The sequence below is a fragment of the Glossina fuscipes genome, unplaced genomic scaffold, assembly GCF_014805625.2.
Source record: "Glossina fuscipes isolate IAEA_lab_2018 unplaced genomic scaffold, Yale_Gfus_2 26, whole genome shotgun sequence".
Taxonomy (NCBI): domain Eukaryota; kingdom Metazoa; phylum Arthropoda; class Insecta; order Diptera; family Glossinidae; genus Glossina; species Glossina fuscipes.
Genome location: NW_023998421.1, coordinates 7383343 through 7395289, shown reverse-complemented (window position 1 = coordinate 7395289; position 11947 = coordinate 7383343). Strand labels below are relative to the sequence as shown.

Here is an 11947-nt window from a genome sequence, read left to right as displayed (position 1 = left end):
TATTCGTTCTCATTTGTTTTGCATGTATTGTGCCGCTTTGAGAATAAACGTATATTCGTTCTCATTTGTTTTGCATGTATTGTGCCGCTTTGAGAATAAAGAATAAAGAGAATAAAGATAGCCTGTGTTGCTAGTGCTCAATGTCTTTTTTTAGTCTAAGAATTCATTTCATTAGTCTAAAATTAAAATAATAATAATAATAATAACAGTAACTTATATATGTAGTATATACAAGTATATGCAAGTATGGCGGCGCACATTTGTGAATAGTGAAATAAAAATTTAGAATTAGAATTTTTATTTATTATATTATTTATTTGTATTAAAAGTAAAATAATTATAATTATTAGGTTACTACGTAAAGAAACAGTTACTAAATCAAAGCTACAAAGGTAAAAATTTCAAAGATCAATGGCAATGTTATAAAATCAAAGCGTCTACAATTACGAAAGTTAAAGTCAACCTCACGAAATTGTAAAATCAAAATGGGAAAAATCAAAGACAGTGCTATGGAAGTTAAATTCAAAATTATAAAGTCAAAGTTAAAATATTATAACAGAGTTGCTTAGTAAGTAAATCGTGTCATTCGCATTTTGTATCGTAATGTGGGATGCGTTTTATACCATTAATTTCTTCGATGTCTAGTCTAGCCATCGGGCCCTAAGAAATAAATTTTCTTGTATAAAAGACCCGGGATTAGCTAGCGAGCAACGCCCAGGCTGGTAGCAAATTGTTCATAAGATTTAATTCCAATCTTCACATTGATTATAATTTTGCACGGCTTCCTTTATGAGGCGTATGTCGCGAGCATAAGTTCGACAACATCCGCCTATGATTTTTGCTCCTAGATGAGCCCATTCCGGCAGGTAATCAGCCAAAGGTACGCAATGCTCTTTGCCCAACCAACCTTTGTCAACGTCGTATATTTCGCCACTGTTGGGATAAACTACTAGAGGAATTTTCTCTTCAGTCTTTTTATGGGCGTTAACGCTTTGTAAAAGGGGCGTTACAAATTTCGGATGAACACAATTTGCACCAATAGCTAAGCAATTTTTCTGAGCATTTCGATCTCTTAAAAGATCCCAAACGGTGAGGGCGGCCTCCGCGAATATTTCGCCATGAGCCAAGGTTTTTTCGTCTTTACATTGAAAGGAAATCCAAAACTTAACATCCGCGTAATCTTCACATAACATATCCACAAGAGCTTCAGCTTCCATTTGACAAGGTATAGTTTCTATGGCCAAGGCATCGACCCCAGCCTCTAAACACGCATCTATGCGCACCCTATGCCAATCTGTAATATCTTTGGCTGACAAGTAATCTGCATAAGATCCAGTATATTCGGAGCCATCATGCAAATGCGCACCATACGGGCCAATCGAAGCGATTATCATTGGAAAACCTAGAAAACAGTTAAATATGTTAGTAGCAATAGATTTGCTTGTAATGCTTGTAAATATACCATTGGCGATATTTAAGCCGGTTTGACAGCATTCACTTAAATATTTTTCCTTTGCAATATGCGCCAAACGTACAGTATTTTTTATCAGTTCAATGCTTTGTTCTTCATTCAATTCCATATATTCCATATAGCCTTCAACACTTGTTTGATAGGTATTTGTTAAAATGATGTCAGCACCATCTGAACCGTTATGAATATTGAAATAAATGAAGGAACTTATTAAGAAAAAAAAAAGAAGAAGAGGCAGACGATTTCATACTTTGCAAAAAATCGAGATGGGTATTAATAATTGCTGCTGGTTTGGTTGCATTAAAACGGGCACTCCACAAAGGATCACCATCCACAGCGTCACCCACGTGTACCGTCATTTGTGTACCAAAACCGCCATCTTTCACTAGTATTCTTGTTAGGTCCATTTATTTAACTAAAAGAAAACATTTTTACATTTGAGATAATTTTCATTCATACAATCGGTAAAGTTTCCACAATAGTTAGATGGGGATTGGAGATAGGCATGATATTTTCACTTGGAGTCAGATTGTTTAAGAATACAAGCATTTTAAGATGTCTCTGACGTGACAAGTAGCATAAGAAACAAATGAGAAAATTTAATTCGGTTGTAACCGAATTTTTTATATCCATCACCGTTACCTTAAAAAAGACAAAAGTGTGTGGGTCTTTATAGGCGTGACCTCGGAAAAGTTTAAGTCACTTCCAAATTCTTTTGCAAATTTGCACCCGATATCTTCACAGTTGTGCAAACGGACGGATGCACACATGAACGGACGGAGATGTTTAGATATATTGATGATGAAAATTAATATAACTTATCGGGTTTTTGGAGCTTGTTTCTGACTCACTATAAAACTGAATAGGCATAGCCGATTTTTTCCATTGTTGTACACGCGCCCAGACAAAATGCGTTTAATCTTCTTTACCTGCTATAGTTTGTGAGTAATGATTAAAAAATCAATTTTTTAATCTCTTCGGAAAACAGAGGGGGCTCTCACTTTACGTAGCACTGAAGAGAAGCGAGGCAAGATTGAATGCCCTACGTAAGTAGTCAAGTAAAACAAACAATGGAGGTGGAAAAAAGCCGTAATTATGCCAACCTGATGGAAATACTCATAGACATTACACCAACTGTATCAACTGTACGATGCAAGCATCAGAAAATAGAGCTTGGAACTTCATACGCCCTTTTCTCGATGCCATGCTTGCGCTTTGAAATTTCCATCTCATATTAGAATCCTGCAATGGATACTGGAATTTGTTGATACAATGCTGATTTACGATCAATCTTTCCTAACCAAAAAAAAAAAAAAAAAAATTGATATAACGTAATTTTTTTCAATTCTTTTTTTTTGAAAAAGTCTAACCGATGCTCACCACATACACACATACTGTGGCATATATTAAAGCTAGTTTTCGTTTGTTGTTCTAAATGCAAAATTGCGCAAACTAATGGTGCAGTAATGGAATGGTAAAAACAAGTGGAAATGCTATAGTGGCTTACGACCCGCCAGTCTAATACCCTATGTCTTCAAATATAAATTATTCTTTTTATTTTATTAAAGTGTATATTTAAAAAAAAATACTCTTTCTTTGAGTGAGGACAAGATGAACTCATTTTTTCAATTACGGAATATAAACAATATCAATAAATTAATTTATAGGCCGACACTATATATATATATATATATTGTAAGTTTAGAATATTCAATAAATAATATGCACAGACATGTGAGCATGAAAAACACGTTAAAATTTCAATCTAATAAAAAGTTGAGTAAAATGTTGAGACTGTTGTACGTTCGCTAAGGCGCTACAAAACAGAAAAAAAAAAACAAGTAAGAAAATTACGTTCGCTGTGATCCTAAGAAAAGAAGTCAATTTTTATATTCGATAATACTGGGTGGGCTAGGGTGACTTCTTCTAATCTCAGAATAAAAGTGGAAGTTCAACGGCATGCGTATGTGTTGCACTTTATGAGTAACAAGTGAAAAACATGGAAAGCAAAACAGTTTTTGTTATGAAGGCGCATGGACTTGTTGTAGGTGTGCTCTTTCAAAAGTTCGGTTGCTTGCTTTTTAAAATCTCTTGCAAGTTTGCAGGCGATATCTTCTCTTTTGTGTTTACCGAAGATACTGCATGGTTGCGCACATGGACAGGTGAGCAAATGAACGGAGGGATATGCTTAAGTGCATTAGGAATTTGAAACTGGCCAAGAATTTATATAATTCATGAGGTTTTTGAAGCTTGTCTCTGCGCCTTATGAAGCTATTGAGAAAAAAATTAAATTTTAATATACTATAATATTGGGTAGGCGTGGTCAATTTTTCCCATTTTCATACAGGTATTACAGAATCGCCCATAGAGCAAAAGTTCAGATTTTTGTAGATCTTTCTGCGGTATTTTATGACGAATGAGCAAAAGCTGATTTTTTATTCCTTTTGATAAACACAGTTGTCCTCGCTTTACGTAGTGCCCTTCGACCGACTTGGCCTAATTTTTTTACCAGTCTGCAGGCAGGATCAATGCCAATGTTTCTGCCAAATTTGAAGTCGATAGCTTCATTTTGCCGTTCAGGAGTAGGTCTACAACCGACGTTGCACAGACGGACAGACGGACATACTTAGATTCCTGTTAATCAAGAATATGTATCTGGGCCTCTGAAGCTTCTCTCTGGGTAGGGCAAATGTTTGGACAAAACAAATATACCCCTCATCCTTAGTTGTTAGGTACAAAAACAAGCGAAATAGGTTTATCTTTGTCGGTATGTCTAAAAATATTGAATTCATAGGGCATTAACACGTTATCTTAGCAAGACGGCCTTTTTTTGTTGCTGTACGAAATTTGTTTTCATTTTCATTCCCTCTTTACTTTGTTTACACATATTCACACACACAAGCTTGATTTAATGATTCGAATATAAAAGTTTGTTATGAGAGGGATAGGAAATCACTTTTGTTTCTGAACCGTTTAAAAATTAATGTTATCTGGCAAAATTACATAGATAGCAACATAGAAAACATAATCTGAAATTTTACCTTGGAATTTTTTCTTTGTGCAATATTTTATAAAAATAAAAAAAAAAAAAAATGTTTTTTTAAATAACTTTTAACATCAAATTCACTTCTATTCGATTAAATTTAATTTTGCTAATTATATTATTTTTAATATTTCTAACGATGATGACACTCAACAACGAAGGGTCGATGCAACAATGCTGATTGTATTTAAATTAAAAAAAAAAAATTGAAAAATTATATATATAAAGTTTACTTTCGAAAACATAATCACGTTGTGGACTGTGTAGACTGTCTGAAATCGCTTTAGTAAGTGATTAATGTAAATGAATATGTAAAGATTTTTATATTATATTAAAAAGTAATAGACTATTATATGTTTATTATTATTAATATTTTTTTTTTCTTTCTTTTTTTGCTTACACCGAGATATAGAACAACTAATGAGAACATGTTCGCTGTAAGACGAATCTTGCATACCCAGCAACCGTACTATTATTATAAAAAGGTCCATTTAAAACGATAACGGGAATACCAATTAAAAGATCCGGGCTCGAAATATGTTTGTGTATGTAATAGTTGAGATATATATGAATGTATTAATTTATTATTAAATCGATCAAATCCTTTGCTATAAATGCATCTTGAGCGCAGAAAAGATAAATAAGAAGCAGAAGCAATAATTTTGGTTCTGGCAAAACAATAATCAGACAAATTTGCTTAGTTTGTCTGCTTGAACGTCAGATTGATTTCTTATTCAGATAATAAGTTAATCTTCAATAAAATTAATGCCTCCGTCCCAGGAATGATTAATTAATCAATGAATGAGATGATTATTAGCCTCAAAAAGGTACCGCATTTTTCGAACCATAAGACGCACTTCAAATAATAAGTTGATTTCTAGAAAAATATATTTTAACATACGCACCCGCACTAGCACTATACAGTTCATCTTCACTCTCATGTACAATCGCTCGTCGCGTTCACATCACCGTTCGCATTACTTTTGATCTAAACTATTGTTGTCGTACCTTTTAATGTTGCCTTCGGGCCGTAAGGTGCAACCAAAATTTTAGTCCATTTTTCTATGTAAAAAGGTGCATTTCATAGTCCGAAAAATCCGATGGTTAAGTGACACAAAACTGGCAACTCGTGATCACACTTTCCTGATTGTGTGCGCGTGTGTTAACGTTCAGTTTGATGCCTAATAGAGAGGTCCTCAGTTACCAACCAACATACTAGTAATAATTACTCCAATTATTAAAGAGTGTAATGAAGCATTTCTTTGTTGACAGGAAGAAGAAGATAAATTAATTAATTGATCATCATTCCGCAGAAGATAAATTATTTAAATAATCATCGTTCTTCACTGCGCTAAATACTTCCGCATTTTCGATAACCATAACCGTAATCATTCTTGCACTAGAGAAAAGCTCGAGCAATGAAAGCCTAGTTTTAATAACTGTGTAGAAAAAGTGGGCCGATCAGGACCATTCAGGGGTATTTTAAAATTTTTATGTGGTTTAAATTCCAATTTATCGACATTGAAAAACCTTTCTTGACTTGGATTCCCAGCTGAAATTTGATCTTTTTTGGGCTGCAACAAATGAAAAGACGAAATTAATATAATAACACCTGACGGTGGTGGACTGAAATTATGATTAAAAACATTAAGTTTCGTAAACAAAGTATTAAACCGAGGGGCATATGCTACTGAATTTCTTATCAATTTTAGTTAAAAATCTTGACTTCATTGAAAGTCAATACAAATGTAAGTAATACCAGAAGTTATCTTTTCCTTATATTCCATTGGTTTAGTATTTATTGTTGATGTATAAGTAAACTCGTATAAAACTTTAGTGGGCTAATGGCCGGACGATATTCAATAATAATCTGCTATACCGGGATAAATAAATTCTACAATTATTCACTTGACAGTGATGAGTGCTAGGATGTCAATGGTCAAAGTTCAGAAGGTAGAACTTTTTTCCTTAATTCACATTGATTTTAAGTTCATTATTATTCGTTTTATATACAGGTGACCTTCCTATAACATTGTAGATATATATATATATATATATATAGATATATTCCCACAGATATATTCCCACAGAGTTCCGTGTAAGTTTTATTGATACTATAGAAATTTGAAACAAACGCACATAAAAACGGTTCCATTCATTCCGGTTCAAATAAAATAATATAAACAAGTAAATAAAAAAATAAATAAATATAAAAAAATTCATAAAATTTGAGTATGCATCAACTGTACTGTGAAAATAATAAGTTATGTGAGAGTAAGTAATCAATTGCAGAAATGTAAAATACATAATAGCACCGAGATTTGATGCGGTAGAGAGATTAAAGAAATCTCCATGTAATGCGCCTGAGTAGTCTAGGAGGTAAGAATTGCGTCTACTAAGTCAGTGTTCGCGGGTTCAAACGTCAGTGTGGTAGAGTTAATTGCGGTCGTAGCTCAGTCAGTAAAGACATAACAGTTATAGGTTGGACTCTTCCCTCACTTCCTTCTGATGATTACTGCGTTACGCGAACAGGCGATGTCTCCTAAGTGAAACTATTTGATGTTCCGTGTTATGTGAGACTAGACTGCTATTGTTTCTATTAGACATAGTTTAGGATTAAAATTTCACTTTTCAAAATTTAAGCTTAAAAAAAAATATTCAATCTTTTATACTTACCTAAAACAAAAAAAAAAAAAACGAAGCCCATCTTTATTACAAAAAAAATATTTTTATTCTTATTTTTATTCTTTAAAGTCCTAGGGTATTGCCCATAAATCTACTATTAGTTGTAATGATCAAAAAATCAATTTCTTATTCCTTTTGAAAAAGAGAGGCGCTTTTAGTGTACGTGGCACTGTGGTTATACCCTTCGACCGATTTCGCCAATTTTCACCACCGACCTGCATATCTTCCTTTCTGCGCCCAGGAGAATCTTTACAATAGGCATTATACAGACGGACAGACAGACAAATCGGTTGGGACTTTGATGCTGATCAAGAATATATATACTCTTTGCCTGGGCCTCTGAAGCTTCCTTTCAGACGTTGCAAACTTTTTAACAAAAAGAATACACTCCTTATCTTTCCGTGATGAATATCAAGACAAACGTATGTTCATACAAAAATAGTTGAAAAATTTGTGGTATTCCTCCAATTAATATATAGATTCAGTGGCATCCCTCAGTTAATGCACATACCTATTAAAATTCCAAGTACTCCTAAATACCGTAAGTTCATACCGCGTAATGTAGATTTCTATATAATGCCAAACAAAGATATTTTTTTGCCGCGGATAATAGGATCACACTGAAAATACTTTGCTACAGGAGGGTTGCTTGTATTCAAAAACTATTAATAGATTTGTTTTCATTAAATATATATGTTCGCATTTTCGATTGGTTTGATAACCTTTCGTCTCGAAATGAAACAACTGTTCACGAACTGTTAAGATGGCAAATTGCTAAATAAACAATTTCTTTTCATACGTCACTCTAGACAAGATTAGGGAAGCAACTAAAAACATTGCATAAGCCTCGAAACAAAGTTTGAAGAATCGCTATTCAATAGGCGCAAATTGCTTTGATTGTTATTAAGATGCCGGTAAGGTATCGGAATGCGCCTCACCTATACATAACTGTGCATATATTCATGAATTTGCCAATATTATGCAAAACTTAACCTTTTTTAAACACATCACGAACGAATGGGTGGCGGAGGGGAGGGGAGGGGAGGGAACGTTTGCAACGACCAGAAAGAAGCCTCAGAGATTCCGCAAATTATATATATTTCTAATTAGGATCCAATTCTAAATCGATATAAGTCTGTCCGTCTGTCTCTCTATTGTAAAGATCACCCTGGCCGCAAAAATGAAGCTATCGCCATCAAATTTGGCAGAAACATTGGTACTGAAATTTTGGTCGAAAGACACAGTGACTACATCCGTATAAAGTGCTCATAAACTACAGCAGATAAATTTATGAAAATTTGAGCGTACATTCAATGAGCGGTGCTCCAAAAATGGCAACAATCGGCCAGGCCTACTCGATTTTATAGTGTTGTAATTTAACTTTTTTTTCAAATCCCTTATAATATATATAAGGAATCTTCATAAATCATAAAGGACCCAAAGTTTTCAAAGAATACGTAAAACAACACGCCCCCACGTCTATGTAGCAAAAACGATGAATACCTTTGCTCTCCGTGTTTCCTGCGTGTTACTCATAAAGTGCGCCAAACACTTCGGACATTACTTTTGTCGTCGTAAAGGTAATTTTTTGAATAGATTTTTACTTTTTGTATTTCATTATAATGTTGGCTTTCACATTTTTTTTATTTCATAAATATTATAAAATGTAAAATGAATTATATATAAATTTGAATAAAAATTTTGAAATATCGCTTACTCATCAAGCCTTCAAAGCAAATCGGAAATACTACAATATGTTCTTTCACTCGTGAAGCTTTGAAAATTAAATTTTATTTTCTATTGCTTAGACAAGAGTTATTTGTTTTATATTTTAAATATACACATATATATGTATATGCAAACACAAACCCCAAAGTTTCTTCTTATTCGTTCAAAGTGAGAGATTGCAGTGAGAGGGAAAGTTTTAGATAAACCAAATGATTATTGCGTCTCGCTACGATCAAAAGACTTTAAAGACATATAATATTCTGCATAGCCATCTAAAATGTCCAGGGTTTGGACCCGTCAAAATTGATGATGCGTTTGTTGATCCCTCCCGGTACATTTACCAGGAATGTAGACAAATTGATCAGAGTCTCGCAGATGTAACTCGACGGGAAGTTCACGTTAAGAAGTTTAACTACTTGAAGGCATTACTTTGCTGTATAGAAAGTGTGGAAAGATTGCCGGAATCTAAATGATCGTAATTGGGCTAGTTGGAGTGCACCGCTATTAAATCTTTTCTGGAAAATTGATTTAACTTTGCCTACTTACCTTGTCAAGAGCGTGAAAAGATTGATCAAAGTATTGATTCCCTATGTTTGCAATATTATCGCTAATGGATAGGAATCGATTTTAATAATCTAACTGGATGGATATCCCTACACATTTTCTGTTTCGTTCGAACTTATCTTTTGACACTTTTGAGGTGACAGGCCCATTAATGCGCATCCAGTAAGCTACTTTTCAGCATGTCAATGATAAAATGAAAAATAATGTGAATCATGGGCAAGAAGTAATATTTAATGAGTGAATAAAATATCAATTGGATTTATTAGAATCACGGGATTCACGGGTTTGTGCTTAAGGAAGCTGCATTTGTCAACTAAATTCGTTGGATTTAGCCTACGCAAGCTACAATCAAAATCATTCTGACTCAATTAATATTCAACTTAAGAGCATATGCCCTTAACAGGTCATATGGCATTTGATTTTAACACATTTGATGTTGTAGTTAACGCTTTTGCATTGTCTAGAATCGGAATATGCTTCTACTCTAGACATCGCTAGATGTCGCCTTATAGCTGTATTAGAAACGCGGTCATTTAACGCCAAACTCATTATTGGTCATCTTCGGAGATTATCGTAGGAAATTTCAATGCCATTCCTATTCCGCTTTTGCTTCTGAGTTTTTTTTAGGGTAAAAGTTAAATTCCATTCGGCTGTTATTCAAATATTGTATCTGGAATTTTCGAAATAATGATTTGCTAGGAAAGATCCAGCGACTGACAAAGGATAAAGTCTGCTTTTTGCACGGTTCGCAGCTTTTGCGAATTATCTTTTTTGAGATTAATTGTACTAAGCCAATAAGAATGCCTTAAAAATTATTATGGTATTGAGTAACCTGAGAAAAAGCGGCGGAGATTAGGTAAATTGCATAAATTTATTGAGTCATCAAATATCGAACAAATCTGTACTGAACTCTATGTATATATATTGCATTGTTCTGGACAGAAAAAAAATCTGAACCATTCAAACCTAATTTCATTGAAAGAGATTCCGAAGATCATGAATAAGGAGGTAACATTATTGCTATGGTGATTTATCAACCAAACCATCTGTGCCACTTTTTAACAATGTAAAGAAAAAAATGGTTAGATGTATTGAGTTCAAGTGGGAATAATAATGCCAGCCTTCAAATAAAGAGATTTGAAGTTCCTCCCTCTGTTTGTATATAAATGCGTATGCAAACATGTAGCTAGAGAGGTGGAGTTTGTCACGAAGAATTTATAACGAATTTTAACAAATAGTTCCTTACGCTAACGACAGTAAGGCAACTCGGACGGTCTGCCCTCTAAAAGAAAAATGCCCTTGACAGCGGTTTTATATATGGTTTATATAGTTCGGCTTAAAACATATTCTCTGGACGTTTACTTGTTAAAAAAGTATACGTTTTTCAATAACCTGTATCTGCATCATCGCAAGGCGCAAGTTATTTTAAAATATGGGCTTTAATGTACACATTGAACATTTGCGAATGCTAAACAGAGATGCACTATATAGGTTAACCTATATATCAATATTCGTCATTTAAATATTGACTTGATCTTTGCCAGAAAACGAAAAGAAAGATTGGAAGGTCATCCTCAATGACACTATGGAATGCTTATATTTCCTTTTTAAGATCACGAATTAAAAAACGCAATTCGTACGTTTGCCTGTGCAATGGCGCTTATAACATGTTTATTGCAATTTTAAGAAAACAAATCTTTAATCCTCGTAGTTTGGAGCAGGAGACTTGGTTTTACTATAATCCCTGATTGGAGAATAGAACTAAAGGCAAAAAGTTATTAGTCACAAATATTCCATTATATAAGAAAATTGTCGATTATACCTTATATTGCTTGTTCTTATATTCTTGCCAGGGTTCGGGATTTGTACTACGATTCCATGTTACGTCTGGATTCCTAGTAGCCAAACGAGCCATGTAATAAACAGCTCCTACTGCCCCAGCAGCCACACACACATATAGAGGGATTAGCTGAATTAAAAAGATCTTATATAATCAATATTGACTCAAGCAAGCTGTCAAACATACGGCTGGATTTTTCTTAATGCTTTGGATACCTAATCCTTGCATATTTCAAAATATTCAATTTTAGTCCGAGTTTATTAGATACAATTTCAAAGATTAAATTCACGAGAACGATGTGCGATGTGTTCAAGGAACGAAGTATATTTTTTCTGCTGCTTTTGAAGTTTTTATTTATTAAATAATAATACAAGTGAGCATAACAAACTCAGTTGCAACGAATTTACTAATTGTGAACTAAAAGCAAGGAACGTCGATATTGGAAAGAATGTTGTAGATATTTCATACCAATCGTTTGGCTAGTTGGGATGGCAGTTGTAGCCCTGCAAAATTTGTTCCGCGCGACAAATAAAGTTTACATTTACATACAAGTTCCTTCTATTGGTCTTAGAAAGGCGTGTAGATTCCCTACAGAGAAAGCGTGCCAAAATGTGTT

The 11947-nt window shown here is 33.9% G+C and overlaps 2 protein-coding genes across 3 annotated transcripts; both read right to left on the bottom strand.

Annotated features, from left to right (window-relative positions):
* Positions 1 to 340: 340 nt before the first annotated feature.
* LOC119635474 (homocysteine S-methyltransferase 1) lies at positions 341 to 4554 on the bottom strand. Of its 2 annotated transcripts, none has more exons than XM_038030285.1 (4): positions 4513 to 4554; positions 1722 to 1886; positions 1499 to 1642; positions 341 to 1402 (listed from the first exon to the last, which is right to left on the bottom strand). In XM_038030285.1, exons 2-4 carry the CDS (start codon positions 1876 to 1878, stop codon positions 744 to 746), a joined length of 960 nt encoding a protein of 319 aa, XP_037886213.1. In that variant the 5' UTR covers positions 1879 to 1886; positions 4513 to 4554; the 3' UTR covers positions 341 to 743. The 2 variants fall into 2 exon arrangements, with proteins under 2 accessions (XP_037886213.1, XP_037886212.1); XM_038030284.1 differs by having other exon boundaries at positions 343 to 1402; positions 1463 to 1642.
* Positions 4555 to 11128: 6574 nt separating this feature from the next.
* LOC119635327 (cytochrome c oxidase subunit NDUFA4) lies at positions 11129 to 11697 on the bottom strand. The gene is made up of 3 exons (XM_038030102.1): positions 11518 to 11697; positions 11314 to 11460; positions 11129 to 11252 (listed from the first exon to the last, which is right to left on the bottom strand). The coding sequence occupies exons 1-3, from the start codon at positions 11557 to 11559 to the stop codon at positions 11190 to 11192; spliced, it is 252 nt and encodes an 83-aa protein (XP_037886030.1). The 5' UTR covers positions 11560 to 11697; the 3' UTR covers positions 11129 to 11189.
* Positions 11698 to 11947: the final 250 nt, after the last annotated feature.

Bases quoted from the DNA above. Each gene is read 5' to 3' on its own strand.
- LOC119635474 (XM_038030284.1), bottom strand. From the start codon at position 1,878: ATGGACCTAACAAGAATACTAGTGAAAGATGGCGGTTTTGGTACACAA. The intron at 1,643-1,721 runs GTATGAAATCGT...ATAACGGTTCAG, and splicing joins CCATCTCGATTTTTTGCAAA to ATGGTGCTGACATCATTTTA. The intron at 1,403-1,462 runs GTATATTTACAA...ACTGTTTTCTAG, and splicing joins CGGCTTAAATATCGCCAATG to GTTTTCCAATGATAATCGCT.
- LOC119635327 (XM_038030102.1), bottom strand. From the start codon at position 11,559: ATGCAAGGATTAGGTATCCAAAGCATTAAGAAAAATCCAGCC. The intron at 11,461-11,517 runs GTATGTTTGACA...TTTTTAATTCAG, and splicing joins GCATTAAGAAAAATCCAGCC to CTAATCCCTCTATATGTGTG. The intron at 11,253-11,313 runs GTATAATCGACA...TTTTGCCTTTAG, and splicing joins ATAAGAACAAGCAATATAAG to TTCTATTCTCCAATCAGGGA.